The 22,149-nt window shown below is 43.4% G+C and overlaps 1 protein-coding gene across 1 annotated transcript; it reads left to right on the top strand.

Moving 5' to 3' along the window:
- Window positions 1-7,406: 7,406 nt before the first annotated feature.
- On the top strand, window positions 7,407-20,235 carry gpr183a (G protein-coupled receptor 183a). The gene is made up of 3 exons (XM_061724658.1): window positions 7,407-7,604; window positions 16,036-16,895; window positions 19,508-20,235. The coding sequence occupies exons 2-3, from the start codon at window positions 16,059-16,061 to the stop codon at window positions 19,778-19,780; spliced, it is 1,110 nt and encodes a 369-aa protein (XP_061580642.1). The 5' UTR covers window positions 7,407-7,604; window positions 16,036-16,058; the 3' UTR covers window positions 19,781-20,235.
- The last annotated feature ends 1,914 nt before the right edge of the window (window positions 20,236-22,149 follow it).

The raw sequence follows: 22,149 nt of genomic DNA, 5'->3' as shown, positions 1-22,149 counted from the left end.
GGCTAAGTTGACCATGTTTGCTGATGATTCTATAATTTATCATGAAGCCCCCACATGTTCAGAGCTTAATCAGGTTCTGTCTTGTGAGATCAGTATATTATATAATCGGATCAAAACAAATAAAATGATTCTTGATACATCAAAAACAAAGAGTATGGTGTTTGGTTCTAGCTATAGATTATCTGATAATCCTAAAATGAATATACAAATAGATACAATTCATCAGGTAGAAACTTTGAAGCTTCTTGGACTTTGGCTGGATTTTACATCGTCAGGGTCTGATCACATCAACAAAGCTGTTGGCAAAATGGGCAGAGTTGTTGCCGTAACGCCTAAATTTGCATTATTTCTCAACACACAGTTGATTCGTCAAGTTGTTAGGTAATTGGTTTTGTGTCATTTAGATTACTGTTCAGTTGTTTGGTCTGCTGCATCCAACAGTCTTCTAACAAAACTACAAGTGGCTCAAAACAAGACTGCAGGACTTGTTCCTGGTTGTTTCTCCAAGAGAAAGTGTTGCAGAAATGCATGAACGTCTCTCCTGTCTGAGGGTTGAGGATAAATCTACTAATGTACTTACATGTTTCCATAGAATTATTAACACTCAGACTCCTACATTTCTCTATAATAATAGAACTTATTGTTCAAATATTTATTCATATATCATATATCATCATCATACCTGGAACACTACACCCATAGAACTAAGGAACATCAAATCTCTTTATTCCTGCTCTAAAAACACAAAACAGTGGTTACTTGATAATCAGACGTGCTGTTATAATCTGGTATAATCAGGTTATTGTTTTTACTACCTGTTTGTGCTTATGTGCTTTAGTGTGAGCTAATGTGTTTGTGTTTTTGTTCTTCATTTATGTTTGTCATTATTCAGAGTTATTATGTCATGGTTTTACTAATTGTTTGTACTCTGTGTTCTAGTGTTCTAGTGTGTTCTCTTTAATGTTTTTTATAAATACCATCAACCTGCAGGGACTGCAGATGTAAATTAGCCTGTTTGGCTAAATCTGGCACATATACATGATGGACTCAAGTGCTCATGTTAATTAATGTGCGTTGTCCCTTTCTGAATAAATAAATGGAATGAAATATAACACTCAATGGGTGAATAGTGGTGGATTATGTTCCCCTCACCTAAGTCTGACTCTATGAAGATGACATGACTTTATAGATCAGTTAAATATTGAAAACCTTCCAGGTGATTCCTGACATCAAAAGAGACTGATTTGAAACGAAGACTAAGAACGTATTTGTTGTCATCACCTTAACATCAATATAGCTGTATCTTACAAACAAAGCACTAACTCTATACAGTTTAAAAACACATACAAGAAAACAAGAAGAACTAGTTCAAATTCAGTTCATTTCAATATTTTTAGGTGAGAAGTACGAATGAAACGGTATACAGTGAACAGTTCCTCTAAAGAACTAAATTAGATAGATAGATAGATAGATAGATAGATAGATAGATAGATAGATAGATAGATAGATAGATAGATAGATAGATAGATAGATAGATAGATAGATAGATAGATAGATAGATAGATAGATAGATAGATAGCTTCGTGCCAGCGTAGCCGGGAAAGCCCCTGCGTTTCACCCTCAACAGGAACCAACTCAAGGCCTTTTATTGTCCTTTCACATCCTCTAACCACGCTGTAGCTCTTCTCCTGTTCAGAGACAAACATTAAAGTCACAATGAAGTGGCAGAAACACTTAACACACAAACACTTAACAGTGTGTTGATTTGCCAGGCGACGTGTCAAACGTGACGGAACTCATCAATACCGTAGCGCAGGGCTATTCAATTGGCGGCCCGCGGGCCACATGCGGCCCGCCAGGAGCTTTTATGTGGCCCCTGGTCATATTTTTAAAAAAAGGGGTGTTTGTTGAAATTTTTTTTTTTTTTTTTTTTTTTTTTTTTTTTTTTTTTTAATAATATTTTTTATAACTGGCTACCATGGACTAAAATGGTTGTGCTCAATGCTTAATATAATATTCAAATAAGGAAATCTTGGTGGAAAGTGGTGCTTTGTCATTATGGCATTTATGTTTTATTAAAAGTAGGTCAATATCAATTTCATTAAGTTTGCACAATGCGTGGTTTCAAAATGAACTTGAATTCAAAATAATATTTCTTTATCTGAATATTATATTTAACATTCACAATGACTAAATCTGGAGACAATTAATACATAATTCATATGTAAACTAGATATATTCAAATGTATAATACAAATGTATCATATATACATAAGTCTTCGTCTTTGAGTGCAAAATACATTTTGAAAACCCCCACATTTTCAAATTGGGCGGCCCTCTCCATACAGTCCTTTTGCAGATTTGGCCCCCGGCCGAATCTAGTTGAATATCCCTGCCGTAGCGGAACATCAATACCGTAGCGGAACGTTGCCACCCTTGATGAAAGTCTCTAAACCTCAAGTTCAGACTTCATACAGAACAGATCTGAACCGTCCTGAGATCTGTCAGCAAGACTGAACAAAGTTTAAAAACTCTAGACCACATGAAAGTCCATATTGTGTTCCAGCAGATGAAACCCACGCACAGGGAAATGGCTTCAAGAGAGAATAAATGGGTTGCCCTTAAATAATTGCCCTTAAATGAAATATTTTTAACTTTGAAATTGTATGTTTATAAGATTGTATGTAATTGTATTTTTTTAAGATTGTATGTAATTGTATGTTTTTAAGATTGTATGTAATTGTATGTTTATGAGATTGTATGTAATTGTATTTTTTTTCATTGATTGCTGTCAAATTCTGCTCTTTTTTCAGCGGATCCCTGGCTTTCACTGCTAGCTTAATTGAATAAAAATCAAACCAAATCAATAAATAAATATTAAATCAGCATGAACTGGTGGAGTTTGATCGCCAGATCAGTTTAGTTTTCTTACAACGATTCTTTACATCTGCAGTCACAACTAACCAGAGCTGGTAGAGTAGCCAAAAACTGTACTCAAGTAAAAGTACTGTTACTTCAGAATAATATGACTCAAGTAGAAGTAAAAAGTAGTCATGCAAATAATTACTTGAGTAAGTAAAAAAGTACTTCGTGAAAAAACTACTCAAGTACTGAGTAACTGTTGAGTAACGTCTGATTTATTTTTTTAACACAACCATTCAAACAGACAAAAGTACAAAATAATCATCTTCAGGCAAATTAAATCAATAAAATAATAAAATAAATTAAGATAAATACAAAATAAAAAACAGCTTAAATTAAAATAATCTTAAAGTAAATTCAAGTACTTTAATAAATAAGAAAATAAATAAAATAATAACAGAATAAAAAAATAAAATAAGCACAAGTAGCAAAACATTTTTGTACTTTTCTTTTTTAACCAGGCAGAACTAGAACAAACATGAACTCATAGAAACTCTGTGTGTGTTTGAGTCTGTGTAAATGTGACAAAACATGTAAAAACAAACATTTTTCCCAAAGAATCACCAGTGATGTCATGAGATTGACGCGTACGTGGATAAAAGGGATAAAAGAAAAGTAACAGCTCAACGTAGCCTAATGTAGCGGAGTTTTTTTTATTTATTTTTATTATTTATTATAAGTATCTCATAGCTATCATTTTTGTCCATCGCTCCTGTAGTTTCTTGTGCCGGCCCCCCTTTTTTCCGGAGCCGGAGCTCCAGGAACTGCGTGCTGGCCTGCGGTCCCGGTCCCCCCCCCCAATCCCTGGTCATACCGCTGCTGCTTCCACCTGCCTGCTGTGCTGCTGACGTCCCTGACTCCCCCAGTCTGGCCTTCGGCAGGAGGGTCCCCCCTTATGATCCAGGTCCTGGTCCAGGTTTCTTCCCTCCTAAAGGGGAGTTTTTCTTTCCACTGTTTGGCTTAAAGGGGACCTATTATGAAAAACACGTTTTTTCTTGTTTTAACATATATAAAGTGGTCTCCCCTCACCCTGCCAGCACAGGGGAGACAAAATACCATGAATTTCTGCAAGCTCTCTGACCCCCGCCGGACTGAGTCCCCCAGTGTCACGTGGCCTTTTTTTGAGCCATTCTGAATCTGCGCCTAGGGTGACGTCACCATAGGCGCTCATTTCCATAGGTTCAGCCTCCGCTGCTGAAACCACGCCCACAACCAGCTCTCTGGCTCTGGCTGGAGCGGTCCTTCCTTCAGCCAGTCGGACGCGGCGCCGCAGCGCCGCGGATCCAGGTTAAATCATGCAGGTTCCCGGGTGATTTGGGAGCTGGGTCCTCGGGGGTCTGTCCCAGGCTGGACCAGCTTCACCCTTCGAGATTTTCAGCGAAATCTGTCGGTTTGATCCCCGATAACGGGCGGTGCGCCGCGGATGCGCTCCGGAGCGGATCTGTGCGCCCGCCGTGCGGTTGCAGCGCCAGCGCGCAGCATCCGCCGGGCAGATCCGGCTGAAATTCCGCTGGTCGGTCCCCGGGAGTCCCTGCTACCAGTCCAGGCCGGTTCCTGCGGTCCCGGCCGGTGGGAACCGGTCATATTTCCCGGTTAAAGCCGCGGTGATGCGCGCTGATCCAGCAGCGCTGATCCAGCAGCGCTGCTCCCGGGCGCCTGGCTTGGCTCCCGGGCCAGCGTTCAGACTCCGCCGGGCAGATCCGGCTTAAATAGTGCATAAATGTTATTTATATACAACTCATATTTTATTTTTTTAACAATAAAGTTTCCATTTGTGAAAATTCAGTGTTGTATTTATTTACAGGCTCGGGCTGCTCTGGCGGAGCAGGTTTCTTCTCCTCCCCTGCTACACGTCATTCAGGGAGCCAATCAGCACAGAGCCTCATTATCATACCCCCCCCTTCCCTAAAAATGAGGCGCAGAAAAAGAGGTTAGAAGCGGTAAAACTAGTGACAGGGCCCACAGGCTGGATTTATGATTTATGTAGAAAAAACAAGCTTTAGATTGTTTTTAAGACATTCAAGGCCTGTTTAAAATATACATTAAATGCCATAATAGGTCTCCTTTAAGGTTTTTCTCCCACTAGGGGAGTTTTTACCTGCCATTGTTTATGTAATAATTGATCGGGGTTTATGTTTATGTTTATGTTTATGTTTATGTTTATGTTTATGTTTATGTTCATGTTCATGTTCTGGGTCTCTGGAAAGCATCTAGAGACATCTGTTGTATTAAACGCTATATAAATAAAATTGAATTGAATTTAATTGAATTGAATTGAATTAAGAGGAACAGTTTCTTCTTCACAAATCTACTCAAGTAAAAGTAAAAAGTATAGTGATTCAAAACTACTCCTAAAAGTACAAAATGTCCCAAAACTTACTCAAGTAAATGTAACACACAATTGTGACGCACGGACATCAAACCAGCAGCTTTTAAGTTATCATAGGAAAATGTCTTTTAACGTCATTCTGAGCCCAAGAAAACTCAAAAACTTGTTCGGCCTGCTGCTGCGGTTACGGGGAAGTTCCCCATTTTTTATGTCCCCAATTTGCATAATGTGTGAGGAAAATGATAAAAGAAAAACACTGATAAAAAAAGGTTTCATTTCAATGGTAAGATTATTACCAATTGTGGAAAATAATTTATTTTCTTGCAGGAGAAAAACAAACAGTAAAATAATGAAAAGACTTGAAGAAGAAAAAGCAAAGAGAAGAGATATCTCTGGACTGTGTTGTCTGAAACCACATCCTCCCCGAGGGCACATGTGGCATCAGGTAGTTGGCTGTTTTTGCTCGCGGATGTTGCACAAGATTTATAAATGAGATCCTTTAAAAACGTTTCGTGCCTCCGGGTCTCGTTTGGCTGCAGCGGCCGGTGTTACAAAACTGTTTCAGAGTTCAGACGGTGAAAAGAAGCTGAAGAAAAAAGGGTAGAAACACACACCCAGAGAGAGAGAGGGAGGGGGGAGGGGGGAGAGGGAAAGAGAGAGAAGGAGAGAAACAGAGCGAGAGAGAGAGAGGGAGAGGGAGAACAACTTCCTGTTAGAGTGTGAACAATACAAATACATTAGATCCAAGTTCTTTCCTAAAATTAAACAACAAGTCCAGAATTTTTATTCCCTCTCAGATCAGGACAAAATCCAACATATATTGGAGAAAAAAAGGAAAGTGCTTTAGAAGCAGCTAAATACATCAGTGCATGTCATAGACCAGGGGTCGGCAACCCAAAATGTTTTAGATCCATATTGGACAAAAAACACAAAAAACTAATATGTCTGGAGCCGCAAAAAATGAAAAGTCTTGTATCAGCCTTAGAATGAAGAAACACATGCTTCATGTTTCTATATTAGTTAGAACTGGGGGAAGATTTTTTTTTTATTATGCACTTCGAGAAAAATGTCGAAATGTCGAGAAAAAAGTCGAAATGTCAAGAAAAAACGTGAAATGTTGAGATTAAAAAGGAAAGGAAAAAGGAAAAAGAGAAAAAAAAGGAAAAAAAGAAGAAAAAGGAAGAAAAAAGAGAAAAAAGGAAAAAAAAAGGAAAAAAAGAGAAAGGGAAAAAAAAGAAAAAAAGAATAAAAAAAGGAAAAAAAGGAGAAGGAAAAAAGGAGAAAAAAAGAAGAGAAAAAAAGAAAAAATAAGAAAAAAGGTTTTTTGAAAAAGCTCCAGCAGCCACTAGGGCGGCGCTAAAGAGCCTGAAGGCTCTAGAGCCGCGGGTTGACGACCCCTGTCATAGATGGAGAAGAAACACAACCAGACAACACAGTCTCCTTATCCTTATACAGTCTCCCTGCCTATTCATGTAAAATAGTTCTGTATATATATATATATATATATATATATATATATATATATATATATATATATATATATATATTGTATGCATGTGTTAGATATTTGGTGTTGGGTATTTGTTGTAGTTGTATTGGTGTTTCGTGTATTAATTGTATTGTAATTTATTGTATGTATATGTAGCTTTCGGCAAAAATGGTTACCATTCATGGCAATAAAGCCAATTTGAATTGAATTGAATTGAATTGAATTGAATTGAATTGAATTGAATTGAATTGAATTGAGAGAGAGAGAGGGAGAGAGGGAGTTTTGTTGTCTAGTTTTCAAACCACTTTTTTTTTTTTTTTTTTTTTTTTTGAGTTTTCAAACCACTTTTATTTACTCAAAAACGTGTCCAACCAAACACACAGACAAAAACTTTCAGTTCAAAAACTGTCAGTTCAACTGAGAATATTTCCAAAGAGCAGCATGCTGCCCTCCACTGAACACAGCACCTTGTCAACACACCACATGTCATTCAATTCCTTTATGTTGTTAGTCAGACAGTAAAAATTAAAATCAGTCCTGAGTCTGACTTTCAACATCCGAGAGAGAGAGAGAAACAGAGAGAGGGAGAGAGAGAAACAGAGAGAAACAGAGAGAGAGAAAGAGGGAGGGAGAGAGAGGGAGAGAGAGAGAGGGAGAGCGCCTACAACAGGATATTTTGTCACTATGGTGACTGGCAGCAGATGGTGATAATGATTTCTTGAATCTCATGCTGTTTTCAAAGCGGCGTGGTTGTCGTGTTGAGACACAACTTTTGTAACCGTGACTCTTGACAAACATTGATCCAGATCTCTCCGGATCGATGTGACTTCATCAGACCGGCAGAAGAGTCTCCCATCAGTAGAGGTAAGTCTGTTTTCTGCTGTTTGTCTTTTTAAAAGTGAATATTTGTCTGCTAAGTAGTGAAAAGAGGACTCATTGTGGATTTGTGGAAATGTGTCCAAATCCTAAGTTTTTGGAACACAACCTCCGTTTTGACTTCACATTTCAACGTGGAAGTCCTCCTCGTCCAAAAGAATGAAACGCTGGAGTTGCACGGACGCCTTTAGAAGATCTATCCGCTCTGGAGCAAAGTTGGACCGTTCTGAGCTGAAAGTACAGGTGTCCCGTTGAACCACTTTTGCAACTGTCATGGTTTAATTGTCGGTACACAACAAGCTGTTGAAAGCCGTTGGGAAATCGTGTGTTTGCATGTTTTTGCCCCACCTGCCCCTTCACTTCCCCGGTAATAGCCAGGAAATGTGTGTCTTCGCAGTAACGTACAAACAAGCGCACAAGGCGAGTGCATTATAGCCCTGAGTGAAACAATGCAACTTTCCAACGGCTTGGATGGAGCCGGAGCCCCTCGGGGAAGCTCACTTCCTCATGCACAAGGCCACGCAGAACACGAGGGCTGGCAGGGCTGGTACAACGCCACGCAGCTGCCTGCAAAATCACAGCCGGGTCTTTGAGTTCGACCCTTTAACCTTCACCGTAGTCGCCCCCACTGGAGGGAAATCAGTGGGTGATGCTGCTTTCAGGGGAAACATCTTCTAATATTCTAAACTGAACTGAAATGGACAGAGTCCATATAAAGTTATTTTAAAACTCACTAAAGTATCAAAAGCAGATGCACTTTATGCTTTAAAACACTGCAAATGTCTGTGTTTCTTTCTTTTTTCATTTTCAGTCTTTGTTTTGCGCCAGCGTTCGTGAGCGGGGGATTGTCCGGCTGGTGAAGCCGAAGCAGAAGTGGAAGTTTAGTTTTGTTTGTGAGTAATTTTGCTCACGGAAAACCACGAGATGGCTCTGCAGGCACAAATCAGCCCATACGGGCCCACACGGGCCAAAACGGGCCAAAAAGGGCCAAGACGGGCCAAAACAGGCCAAAACGGGCCCACAATCAGCCCAAATGGGCCCAAACAGGACCAACATGGGCCCAACATGGGCCCACAATCAGTCCACACGGGCCCAAACAGGCCCAAACGGGCCCAAACAGGACCAAACGGGCCCAAAACAGGCCCACAATCAGCCCATATGGGCCAAAAAGGGCCCAAACGGGCCCAAACAGGACCAAACGGGCCCAACACGGGCCCACAATCAGCCCACACGGGCCCAACTGGGCTCAAACGGGCCAACACCGGCCCAAAATTAGCCCACATGGGACCACAGGGGCCCAAACGGGCCCAAACAGGCCAAAATGGGCCCACAATCAGCCCAAACGGGCCCAAACGGGCCCAAACAGGCCCACAATCAGCCCGAACACGCCCACACATGGGCCCAAACGGGCCCAAACGGGCCCAGACAGGCCCACAATCAGCCCAAACGGGCCAAAACGGGCCCACAATCAGCCCAAATGGGCCCACAATTAGGACCCACACGGGCCAAGACAGGCCAACACAGGCCCACAATCAGCCCACATGGCCCGCCAAAGCTCCAAAAACACACAATCCTGGCAGAAACCACTTTAAAAGCATTTAAAAGCATTTCCAGAGAAACATGTAAAGTCTTTCTTTTATGGTGATTATCATTTATTTGTCTGTGATTCTGGAACGTAGGAAACACCCAAATGTTTACTGCCCTCGCAGGCTCTCAGAAAAAGAGTCATGAGAACGACTGTAGTTTCTTTTACTTCCTTTTTGAAAGAAAGGTGTTATAATTGTCAGCCCACATGTGCTGTTGTGCAAGGTTTCTTCAGGACAAGTTTCATTTCAGCAGCTGATCACGGTGTTGTCGGAGGCTCCGTTACTTCCTTTCTTCTCCAAACGTGAAAATTAATAATGATAATAATAATAATTCATTTTATTTAGAGGCGCCTTTCAGGTCAAGGTCACCTTACAAGAGATACACACGACTCTCTATATCAAACCATTCAAAAGTTATGGCAGAAAGTAGGAACTATCAAATATGGACCAATCAGATGAAGGGTGGGCGCGCTTTTTGGCGTCTAGCGTCGCCACGGTAACGCTTTTGACTGAGAAAAGTAATGCGCATCGTCGCAGGATGGAGACGCACATTTTGAGGTATAACACACCTGGCTGCACGTTACGGTTTGGGCCGTATTAACGGCCGAAGAAGAAATTGGCAAAAATTGCGCCAAAATTACACGATTAATTCAAAATGGCTGACTTCCTGTTGGGTTTGGGCCATGGCGCCAAGAGACTTTTCTTTAAGTTGTGACATGATACAGGTGTGTACCGATTTTCGTGCATGTACGTCAAACCGTATTGTGGGGCTTGAGGCACAAAGTTTTCTAGGGGGCGCTGTTGAGCCGTTAGGCCACGCCCATTAATGCAAACCATTAAATATCACATTTTTCTGCATTTATAATTTATAATATAATATAAATGAAAAATCTAAGAGATACATGCATGATGTTCACTATACTGTACATGTATAATATACAATGTACTTTTTCTGATATGCAAATTATATAAGATTCAATTTTATTGTCATTACAATGAAATGCTGATTAGCAGAATGCAAAGAAGTAGTAAACTGCAGTATAATACAGAATGTGGGAATGCTAAGTTATGCTATAACATCAATGATGTGGACTTTAACACTGATCTAAAGTTTAACACTATAAACACACTTTAGACAATGTTAACTGTAACACAACATACAGCTAGGCTCACAACTATAATAAAAGGGTGGAAAAGGAATAACATTTTGATTGACTATTACAAGCTAAGAAAACGTGAGCTAACCAGATGTCAATAAAAATGTAAAAAAATAAACACATTTCAGATTATAACACCTGCTGAATAGATCTACTATTTACACATTTCCCTGAGGAACGTAAGGTGGGAGTAGTTACATTACTGTTTTCCATAACAGCTTAGGCCCTTCCAACATTAACTGACGTCAAAACTAACAATTACCGCTAGCTATTTTTGATTAGCAAACCATGTTATGCTAATAGTTAACGACGTTATCGTCGTTCTTCAACAGACAAATAATGTCATGACTCATGACATCATCCTTATTGCAAGGTTACCACTGTCTTTGTCTCTTTTTTCCTCCTCTTCTTTTCTTCTTTTCCTCCCCTCGGTGCCAGAGAGTACAGTAGTGCACAGTGTCCAGTTAAAGTGAGTTAGTTTGAACAGGTGGGTTTTGATTTGGGTTTTGAATGCTGTGATGGAGTCGGTCTCTTTTATGTGTGTCGGGAGGGAGTTCCAGAGTCGGGGTGCCGAGCAGCTGAAGGGCACCCATGGGGCCTGGGAATGTTGGGAATTCCAGCCGAGGCTGAGCGGAGGGCGCGGGAGGGAGTGTATTCTTTTTTTATTGACATTCAGCATTAGACATTCACATCCGATACATCACGTCTGCATTTATCTTACATCTGTTGTCTGTCCTAAACGTCGGAATAATGTTTTTCTTTTATGTCCAAACAATGAACAGAAAGACAAACCACCAAAAACTACTACGTACAAGTGGGGAGTGATCTTTTCAACATAACACAATCTTTGACTTGAGAAAATAAAATCAGGCCTATGGAGCGTGACGTAGTTGACCCTCCTTTAATAACCATTTCCTTGTAATAGTCTTTTTACAGGCCACTAGCAGGATATTCATTAAATGTTTATCTGTTTTTTCCAGTCCTGAGGGATGTGTCCAAAAAACATGGTCTTACTCTCGAGGGATATTTCACATTTGAAGATTTCCTGTAGGGCTCTGTGTATCTCTTCATGACAGGACAGTCCCAGAAAACATGGTGATGATTCGCATTTTGATTCCCACAGTTTCTCCAACAGACAGAGGAGTTATTATCATAATGAGACTTCTGGGAGGGTGTAATACAATACCAGATCAGACTTTTCCATCCAAACACTGTTCTGGGGGGGAGTGTATCCATGTAGGAGGTCACAGAGGTTCTGAAGGGCTTTGTAGGTGAGCAGGAGGTTTTTGTAGATGGTGCAGTAGTGGACTGGGAGCAGTGTTGGGACTAACGCGTTATTTAGTAACGCGTTACAGTTACACCCTTAGTTTTGGCGGTAACTAATACTCTAACGCATTACTTTTTAAATCCAGTAACTCAATTACCGTTACCAAGCGGTCCGTTATTACTGGACAGCTACAGTGAAGCTTTTTTTCCCCACAAGCCGAGACCAGAGGAAACATGGTGGGTGTGTGTCATGGCGAGCCAAGAGAGCAAGGAGAGTTTCGCAACGTGGAGATATTGTCATTAAAGAAATCCTGGACACATCTGAAGTGAATCAAGCCACTCCATGTAAGCAACAGCGGCTGGAGTTGAACCGAGGGACGTCTGTAAGCCAAGTACAACTTGACAAAACAATTGCACGGTATGTGGTAGAAAACATGCTACCTATTTCTACAGTGGAGTCACCCGCTTTCAGGCAGCTGATTATCATGATACCCTGCCTAGGCGGTACATGGCAAATGGGACGGAAAACTTTTTCGAACTACTAGTAACTATTAATGGTAACTAGTTACTATTTTTCAGTAACTAGCACAACCCTGACTGGGAGCCAGTGGAGTTGGAGGGGGATGATGTGGTCAGATGACTTAGTGCAGATGATGACCCGAGCGGCCGAGTTCTGAACGAGTTGCAGATGGTCGGTGAGTTTGGAAGGGAGGGCAGTGAACTTAAAAGCACGTCTGCCAATTTCTTTAAACGTCAAAGGAACGAAAAAGAAGAGTTTCTGAGTGTTTCTAAGAGAATATGAGGATGTTTATGGAATCAGATATTGTTTTAAGTAAGATGGATAACTAAAGTGGATACATTTGAATCTGAGTTGGAGCCCGTGGTTTTGTCTTCTTGAGCTGATTAAACCAGTTTAACGATCGATACATGGAGCAGTGGTGAGTTCAGTTTAATGATCGATACATGGAGCAGTGGTGAGTTCAGTTTAATGATCGATACATGGAGCAGTGGTGAGTTCAGTTTGGGCACCTTAAGACAAATCTACAGAGACTGTTGTAAATGACATTGAGGGTTGAAGATGTGATTCATTAGTGTTCTGGTAAACAACATCAGCATAATCTAAAATGGGTAATAACAGTTGTGTGACAATTCTTTTCCTCGTCTGTAGAGTGAAACAGTTTATTGAACGGTAAAGGATGCCTAGGTGCTGGACTGGGACAGTGCTGAGTCTGGAGATGTTGCGGAGGTGGAAGAATGCAGTCCGGGTGATGTTGTGAATATGAGGTGCAAATGAGAGGGTGCTGTCCAGGATGATGCCGAGGCTCTTGACTTGGGAGGAGGAGGGAACCGAGAAGCCGTCGATGATGATGGGCGGAGCAGGAGAGGGTTGTGATTTTTGCTCATCCAGGTATTGATGCCATCCAGACAGTTGGTGAGGGAAGCGGGAGGAATAGTAGTGGTGGGTTTGGAGGAGATATAGATCTGTGTGTTATCGGCGTAGCAGTGGAAGTGGACCCCGTGGTGACGGAGGATTGAGCCCAAGAGTAGGAGGTAGATGGTGAAAAGAAGCGGACCCAATAGAGGGAATGTTGACGTCACAGATGCAACTTCACAGCGGGTTTTGCCCACTGAGTGTCAGAAAGACTGAGTGTCAGAAAGACTGAGTGTCAGCGTAAACTTTCAGTTTGAGCAACTGGAAAACATCTAAAATGTGAAAGAGTTGTTGTGCGATCGACTGTACTCATAGATTTATCAAGAAATTGGAGTAATCGTTTTACAGACTACCAAAAAATAAGCTTAAGAGACATAAATGGATCGCTGCAATTCACAGAAACAACTGGATTCCAGACACCGAAACGTGGATTTGCGGTTCCCATTTTGTATCAGGTAATGTTGGATTTTTGGGTAGCTAACGTTAAACGGTCAAATCATAAAGTTCGGTGTCCTCATCACTTTAATTTCACCAACAAATCCTGCCTTGAAGTCGGACCAAGCGTCAAGACTTTTGTAAGCCTTCAAGCTTTGCTTCGTGTATTTCCCCAGCGTAGAAATTAAGTACATATAAATATCAGGAAACTGGATTGGTGTCCAAATATTAATGTCCATGGACCACTGGTTCTTGGTAACTGTACCAAATATTAATGTCCATGGACCACTGGTTCTTGGTAACTGTACCAAATATTAATGTCCATGGACCACTGGTTCTTGGTAACTGTACCAAATATTAATGTCCATGGACCACTGGTTCTTGGTAACTGTACCAAATATTAATGTCCATGGACCACTGGTTCTTGGTAACTGTACCAAATATTAATGTCCATGGACCACTGGTTCTTGGTAACTGTACCAAATATTAATGTCCATGGACCACTGGTTCTTGGAAACTGTACCAAATATTAATGTCCATGGACCACTGGTTCTTGGTAACTGTACCAAATATTAATGTCCATGGACCACTGGTTCTTGGGGTAACTGTACCAAATATTAATGTCCATGGACCACTGGTTCTTGGGGTAACTGTACGGGTCACTGTCAAGTCCAACTGACGCTAATTTAAGCCGATAATCAGCTGTTATTCCGTCTTCTCCACTAGTTGTAGACATTTTTGCTGATGTTTTACCACTCAGTGCGAGTAAGGGGGCTGGTCCAGTGGGAAAGTGACGTCAATGCAAACCCTCTATACTGACCCCTGGGGGACACCCGTGCACCCACGTCATTGATTTCCATCTTGTCCCTAGGCTACATCCCGATCCTGCAGTGTTTTTATTTAGCCGCCCGCAGCAAAGTTCAAACCGCCCACTCCCCCCAGATTTGCGTTGGGTCCCTCGGGACCCAGCGGGAAACAATCCCAATGCAGCCGTTTCTTCCTGACACAGGCAGAACGTGAAAATTAAAGACCTATTATGGCTTCTAAACAAGCCTTGAATGTCTTAAAAACAAGCTTTTGATTGTTTTTGCTAAATAAATTAGAAATTCAGCCTCTGAGCCATATCTTTATCTTCCCAGTCTCTAACCTCATCATCTATGCAGGATTCTGAGTGGGCGGGGCTATGATAATGAGGCTCTGTGCTGATTGGCTGCCTGAATGACGCGACACACCGCTACGGAAAAATGGCGGAAGCTCCGGCCGGCGGAGTTAGTTGTGGGCGTGGTTTCACGCATCGGAGGCCAACCGATGTAAATTGCGTTTTCGTTCCTTAACTTTGAGGAGCAGAATCTTATTGTCTCGTAGATCCACATCACACTGGACGATCATCCGGGCGGCTGTACAGACACTTCAATTCAATTCAATTCAATTTTATTTATATAGCGTCTAATACAACAGAGTTGTCTCTAGACGCTTTCCAGAGACCCAGAACATAAACCCCCGAGCAATTATTACATAAACAATGGCAGGTAAAAACTCCCCTAGTGGGAGAAAAACCTTAAGCCAAACAGTGGCAAGGAAAAACTCCCCTTTAGGAGGGAAGAAACCTTGAGCAGGACCAGGCTCGTAAGGGGGGACCCTCCTGCCGAGGGCCAGACTGGTGGGTCAGGGACGGCAACAGCACAGCAGGCAGGTCTGGTTGCAGTGCAACCAGATTCTGCCCAGACACTGCAGAATCTGGTTGCTTTCCTCCTTCTCTGAGTTGCTGAGGGGAGACCACTTTATATATGTTAAAGCAAGAGAAAACCTGGTTTTCAGAATAGGTCCCCTTTAATCTCAAAATTTCGACTTTTTTTCTCGACATTACGACTTTTTTCTCGACATTTCGACTTTTTTTCTCGACATTTCGACTTTTTTCTCCACATTTTGACTTTTTTCTCGAAATTGTACTTCAACATTAATTTCGACATTTCGACTTTTTTTCTCGACATTTCGACTTTTTTCTCGACATTTCGACTTTTTTTCTCGACATTTTGACTTTTTTCTCGACATTTTGACTTTTTTCTCGAAATTGTACTTCAACATTAATTTCGACATTTCGACTTTTTTTCTCGACATTTCGACTTTTTTCTCGACATTTCGACTTTTTTTCTCGACATTTTGACTTTTTTCTCGACATTTTGACTTTTTTCTCGAAATTGTACTTCAACATTAATTTCGACATTTCAACTTTTTTGTTGTTGTTGTTCCGGCCAGAGTTAGTTGTGGTTTCACGCATCGCTCCGTCGTTCCGTAACAACAGGAGCAGAATCTTATTGGCTCGTAGATCCACATCACACTGGACGGCTCATCCGGGCGGCTGTACAGACACTGCAGAATCTGGTTGTTTTCTTCCTTCTCTGAGTTGCGGGGGGAGACCACTTTATAAATGTTAAAGCAAGAAAAAAACACTTTATATATGTTAAAGCAAGAAAAAACCTGTTTTTCAGAATAGGTCCCCTTTAAGATCTGAGATCTGAGCGTTTTGTTTTTCCATCTTACAGTTCCCGGTTCCTGAACCACCAAGATGTCGTCCAGAAACGAGTCCAACGAGACCTTCACCTGCAGCACTCTGTACCAGCATCGGGCGTACGCCCGGGTCCTCATGCCACTCTTCTACTGCATCGTGTTCCTGGTGGGTTTATCGGGCAACTGCCTGGCGCTGCACGTCATCCGGCCCAACGTGAAGAAGATCAACTCCACCACCCTGTACTCGCTCAACCTGGTCATCTCCGACATCCTGTTCACGCTGTCTCTACCCGTGAGGATCGTGTACTACGCCCTGGGCTTCCACTGGCCCATGGGCGAGGCGCTGTGCAAGCTCTCTGGCCTCATCTTCTACATCAACACCTACGCAGGGGTCAACTTCATGACCTGCCTGAGCGTGGACCGCTTCGTGGCCGTGGTGCTGCCGCTGCGCTTCGCCCGGCTCAGGAAGGTCAGCAACGTGCGCTACATCTGCGTCGGGGTGTGGCTGCTGGTGCTGGCGCAGACGCTGCCGCTCGTGGGAATGCCCATGACCAACGAGGAGCCCGACGGCTTCGTCACCTGCATGGAATACCCCAACTTTGAGAAGGTGGAGCACATCGCCACCATCCTGATCGGCGCGGTGACGCTGGGCTACGTCTTCCCCGTCGTCACCATCCTGGTGTGCTACTCCGTCCTCTGCTCCAAGCTGCACCTGACGGCCAAGGCCAACCACCTGATGGAGCGGTCGGGCCGCAGCCGCAAGGCCATCGGCGTCATCTGCTGCGTGTCGCTGGTGTTCGTGGTCTGTTTCAGCCCCTACCACCTGGACATCCTGCAGTACATGATACGGAAGCTGGTGTCCAGCCCTGACTGCGCAAGTCTGACGGCATTTCAGGTTAGTTTCCTCTAGTTACCTCTAGTTTCCTTTAGTTACCTCTAGTTACCTCTAGTTTCCTCTAGTTACCTTTAGTTTCCTCTGGTCACTTCTAGTCACCTCTAGATTCCACTAGTTACCTTTAGTTACCTCTAGATTCCACTAGTTTCCTCTAGTTACCTCTAGTTACCTTTAGTTACCTCTAGATTCCACTAGTTACCTCTAGTTACCTTTAGTTACCTTTAGTTACCTCTAGATTCCTCTGGTTTCCTCTAGTTACCTCTAGTTTCCTCTAGTTACCTCAAGTTTCCTCTAGTTACCTCTAGTTTCCTCTAGTTACCTTTAGTTTCCTCTGGTCACTTCTAGTTACCTCTAGATTCCACTAGTTACCTCTAGTTACCTCTAGTTACCTTTAGTTACCTCTAGATTCCACTAGTTTCCTCTAGTTACCTCTAGTTACCTTTAGTTACCTCTAGATTCCACTAGTTACCTCTAGTTACCTTTAGTTACCTTTAGTTACCTCTAGTTACCTCTAGTTTCCTCTAGTTTCCTCTAGTTACCTCTAGTTTCCTCTAGTTACCTCTAGTTACCTTTAGTTTCCTCTTGTTGTGCCACAGCGGGTTAGCTAAGCTGTTCAGTTATCGAAGGCTATTAATGAATATTATTAATAATTATTAATAATTAATAAATTTATCAAATTGAATTATCAAAATGATAATAATCCTCGAATGGGGCACCACCCTGGGGCCGTAGTCCAGGGAAATGATAACTTTTAACAGCAGAAAATCTGTCACAAAATAGGGATTAACCACCAGAACACAGTAAGAGCTGTTATTACTGATGAATAATGTTAAAGGCGTGCAGTTCGAGCACTGGCTCTGCTCAAACAATCAGAATGTGACCAAAATTGCATGAAACAACAAAAACCACTCATTAAAAATCAATCAGAATTTATTTACATACGGGTATCAAAGCAGATGTAAATAAATACCCAAATAAATCCTGATGGCACAGTACATCATTATAAAACCATTAATTAAGAAAAACAACAAACCATAAAAATGAAATGAAAGTTAAATGCATGGAATGAAAAAGAAATCAAAGCAATAACAAAGATGATATCAACGAACATCTACGGGTTAAAACATTGTGGCTGCACAAAGATGGCTGCGGTGTTTAAAGACGGCAGGACTCTGTGGTATCACGACTTCACACTCAGTTCTGAACCGCTCTTAGTCCTACTGATCACCGTGGCTCATGAGCTCACGTCTCCTCGGGATCCGGATCGGGTACCTGCGGGCTTTGTCGACTGGGGTCGCGGTCCTGCTGGGGGGTTTCTCAGTCAGGCTCTCGCGTCCCGTCCCTTCCCCTGAAACGGATTAGACAGCGGCGGGGCCGCCTCGTGCCGGGCCGTGCTTCCGGACCAACGGAGGCTCTCACGCATTCCTAGGCGTGGCGGGGGACCGGTCATTCCTTGCCGTGCTTCCCTGCTCGCCGGTCGCCGACATGCGGCCGTCCAGGCCCCGGGAAAGCTCACAACCGGGCAAGACGCCGGCCGTCCGCCCAGGAGACCGTTCTGATCCCTGCGCGGTCAGCAAACAGGGGCTCGGAGCGGGGAAGGAGGCTTCAGTCGGAGCGTTCAGTCGCAGCGGTGTCCCAATCTGATGGCCGGGAGCGCGTGGGCGTCATGAGCTCGGATCTGTAAAACTTAAAGATGGTAGAGTTTAGTGAGAGGCCGGAGCCTCCCGGAGACCACCGCTTCAACGGCCGGACCCCGCGGGGCCCGGTCCGATGCGGGCCTCCTGCCTCCCCCCAGCCCGGGGGGGAGAGAAAGATGGGATCTTGGCCCGGAGCCAAAGATCCAGCTGTTCCAGGACGAGATGTTGTGGGGAAGAGAGAGAAAAAGGAGCAGCGATGGCGTTTTGATCCTACGCGCGCTGCAGTAACGTCATCAGTGCCTCGTTTGCGATTGGATGCGCGCCGCTTGTAGGCGCCGCCCCCCCCCACGCAAGGCATGCTGGGGGTTATAGTTCATGGCAAGGCGGCCATTTTAGGAGGCACATTATAGCCGATTTTCGGCTGGGCAGTTTCAAAGTTGAATATACACATTCACAAAATGTTCATGCATTTATAAGTTCAGAGTTCACATGAGCATATGGGCGTGGTCCAACACTGTAGTTACCTTTAGTTTCCTCTAGATCACTCTACTTTCCTCTAGTTTCCTCTAGTCACTTCTAGTCACCTCTAGTTTCCTCTAGTTTCCTCTAGTTACCTTTAGTTTCCTCTAGATCACTCTACTTTCCTGTAGTTACCTCTAGTTTCCTCTAGTTACCTCTAGTTTCCTCTAGTTTCCTCTAGTTACTTTTACTTTCCTCTAGTTACCTCTAGTTTCCTCTAGTTTCCTGTAGTTACCTTTAGTTTCCTCTAGTTACCTTTAGTTTCCTCTAGTTTCCTCTAGTTTCCTCTAGATCACTCTACTTTCCTGTAGTTACCTCTAGTTTCCTCTAGTTACCTTTAGTTTCCTCTAGTCTCCTCTAGTTTCCTCTAGTTTCCTCTAGTTACCTTTAGTTTCCTCTAGTCTCCTCTAGTTTCCTCTAGTTTCCTCTAGTTACCTTTAGTTTCCTCTCTTCCAGGTGTCGCTGCACATCACCGTGTGTCTGATGAACCTCAACTCCTGCCTGGATCCGTTCATCTACTTCTTTGCCTGCAAGGGCTACAAGAGGAAGCTGCTGAAGCTGCTGAAGCTGCAGGTCAGCATGTCCTTCTCCAGCGCCGTCAGGACGTCGCCCGAGGGCTCGTCCAAGGACTTCATCGACGGAAACAAAATCCAGCTCAACAGTTCCATTCTGGCCTCGACCAATGAGAGACTCCCGGACCGGAGGTCGTACCGGCAGGACCACACGTAGGAGCCGAGGAAAGGAGACGCGAGGACGCTAGCGTCTCAGCGGGCGTCTGAGCGCCGGGACACATTTGAATCCACGGGAATTCGGCTGAACTCTTTTCATACTGACACTTTTTCATGAAGAGTAATGAAAAAAGTTGTTTTTGTCTCTCCTTTTAAACAACAAACAGCATCATCTGTGTTTACAGCTATTGATATTTGTGAAATGTTCTAAGCCACAAGCTTCGTAATGTTGCTTCTGCAGAAACATTTACGCCACATGTGCGTTCAACACGGCTGCGATGCATCAGGACGCTGATGATGCACAACTATTATTCTAACTTCCTGTGAATGAAGCAAGCTCAGCTGTGTAGAGAAACGGCACATAGGTGCTGTCCTTTTCACTTTTAACCTTTGTTTGGACAATGATGCAATCTCTCTGAAATTCATGCGCAATAAAACCTGTGTTGTTTTGATTGGCTCAGTTTCTAGACGAGTTGTGAATAAACGTGCTGGTTAGCACTTCCACCACAACCGCACACGCGCGATCCGCACACTAGCGACTACACACACGACAGTTATCCTGACTCAGAGGGGGTTACGTCCACGTCCTCCGCCCGGCATCATAATAGAAACCTCTAGTTACCTCTAGTTACTTCTAGTTACCTCTAGTTTCCTTTAGTTTCCTCTAGTTTCCTCTAGTTTCCTCTAGTTACCTCTAGTTTCCTCTAGTTTCCTCTAGTTTCCTCTAGTTACCTTTAGTTTCCTCTATTTTCCTCTAGTTTTGAGTCTCTCGAGTCCTTGACTTTCATTGGTGTAAATTAGCCCCTTCTTCTGATTGGTTGATATGTTAAATAGATAGAATAGAATAGAAAGCCTTTATTATCATTATATTTCTACAATGGAATTAGGCAGCAGCTCCGTCAAAGTGCAAAACAAAAAGACTATATAAACTATATAAACAAGTAGACTGTACACAACAAAAATGAACAAAAAAAGTAAACATAAATATATATATTTACACTATAAGGAAAGAGTGAATGGGAGAATAAAATAAAATAAAAATGTACATGAATGAATGGGTGGAGGAATATTGCACTTGGGTGGGTGGAAGAATATTGCACTGAAAGGATGGAAGAGTATTGCACATTAAATATATATAGACATTATGGACAGGAAATAGGAAATATTGCACAGTGTGAGGTAGCTTAAGAGTTCAAAAAGTTCACAGCTTTGGGGAAGAAGCTGTCCCTGAGTCTGTTGGTTCGGGATCGTAAGGACCTGAAGCGCCTCCCAGAGGGCAACAGGTCAAAAAGGTGGAAACCGGGGTGGGTGTTGTCCTTTAAAATGTTCCTTGCCCTGTTGAGGCAGCGGGAGCTGTAGATGTCAGACAGGGAGGGCAGAGAGGGCAGAGGGCAGCCGATGATCTTCCGTGCTGTGTTTGCTACCCTCTGCAGCCTCTTCCTGTCTGCTTCCGTGCAGCTGGAGTGCCACACTGTCACGGCGTGGGTCAGCAGGCTTTCTATGGTCGAGCGGTAGAAGGCCACCAGCAGCTGCGTGTTCAAGTTCACCTTCCTGAGCACCCTCTGGTGCGCTGGTGTTTATTGATGAGGCTGAGCAGCAGAGACAGAGCCGTGTTTACATTTGCGTCCGGTGGTATATAGACCGCAGTGATGATAACAACAGCCAGCTCTCTCGGTAGAAAAAAGGGTCTGCATCTCACCGCCATGAACTCCAGGTCCGGAGAACAGTGACTTTCCAGTATAGTGCTGTTATTACACCAACCTTCATGTACGTAGATGCAGAGCCCCCCTCCTCTGGTCTTCCCGGAGTTACTGTTTCTGTCCCCTCTGTGAAGCATGCGGCCGGTTAGCTGCACCGCGGCGTCGGGGATTTGTGCGTGGAGCCAAGTCTCTGTGATGATGAGCACACAGCATTCACGAACGTAGCGATTTCCAGCCAGCTGTAGTTGCAGATCGTCCGTTTTGTGTACCATGGATCTGGCGTTTGTGAGATAGAGGCTCGGCAGCGGAGGTTTTTGTGGCTGGTTCCTTAGTTTCGCCAGTAATCCTGCCCGGCAACCCCGCTTCTGCTTCCTCTCGCGCCGCCGCCTGCGTCGCCTGCCAGACCCGATAACAATCCACGGAGACCCCGCTGGTCTCGCAATCTCGTCCGGAATGCTGTGAGTGCGTTTAAAGTCGCTGGAGATGACCGATTTCTGTCGGAACCCGATGTCAAGTAAGTCCAGTCGACTGTAGTGTGCAGAAGTATAAGAAAAGAAAAGTGCAACACACAAAAAGTATAAAAAAAAGCACAAATAGGGAGAGCTGTGAGCCGCTGCATCTGCACGCGCCGCCATCTTGCTGAGAAGAAAAAAAGTCCAATATCTTTTGA

The sequence above is a fragment of the Cololabis saira genome, chromosome 6 (genome assembly GCF_033807715.1).
Source record: "Cololabis saira isolate AMF1-May2022 chromosome 6, fColSai1.1, whole genome shotgun sequence".
Taxonomy (NCBI): domain Eukaryota; kingdom Metazoa; phylum Chordata; class Actinopteri; order Beloniformes; family Belonidae; genus Cololabis; species Cololabis saira.
This window is presented reverse-complemented; position numbering and strand designations above follow the sequence as displayed.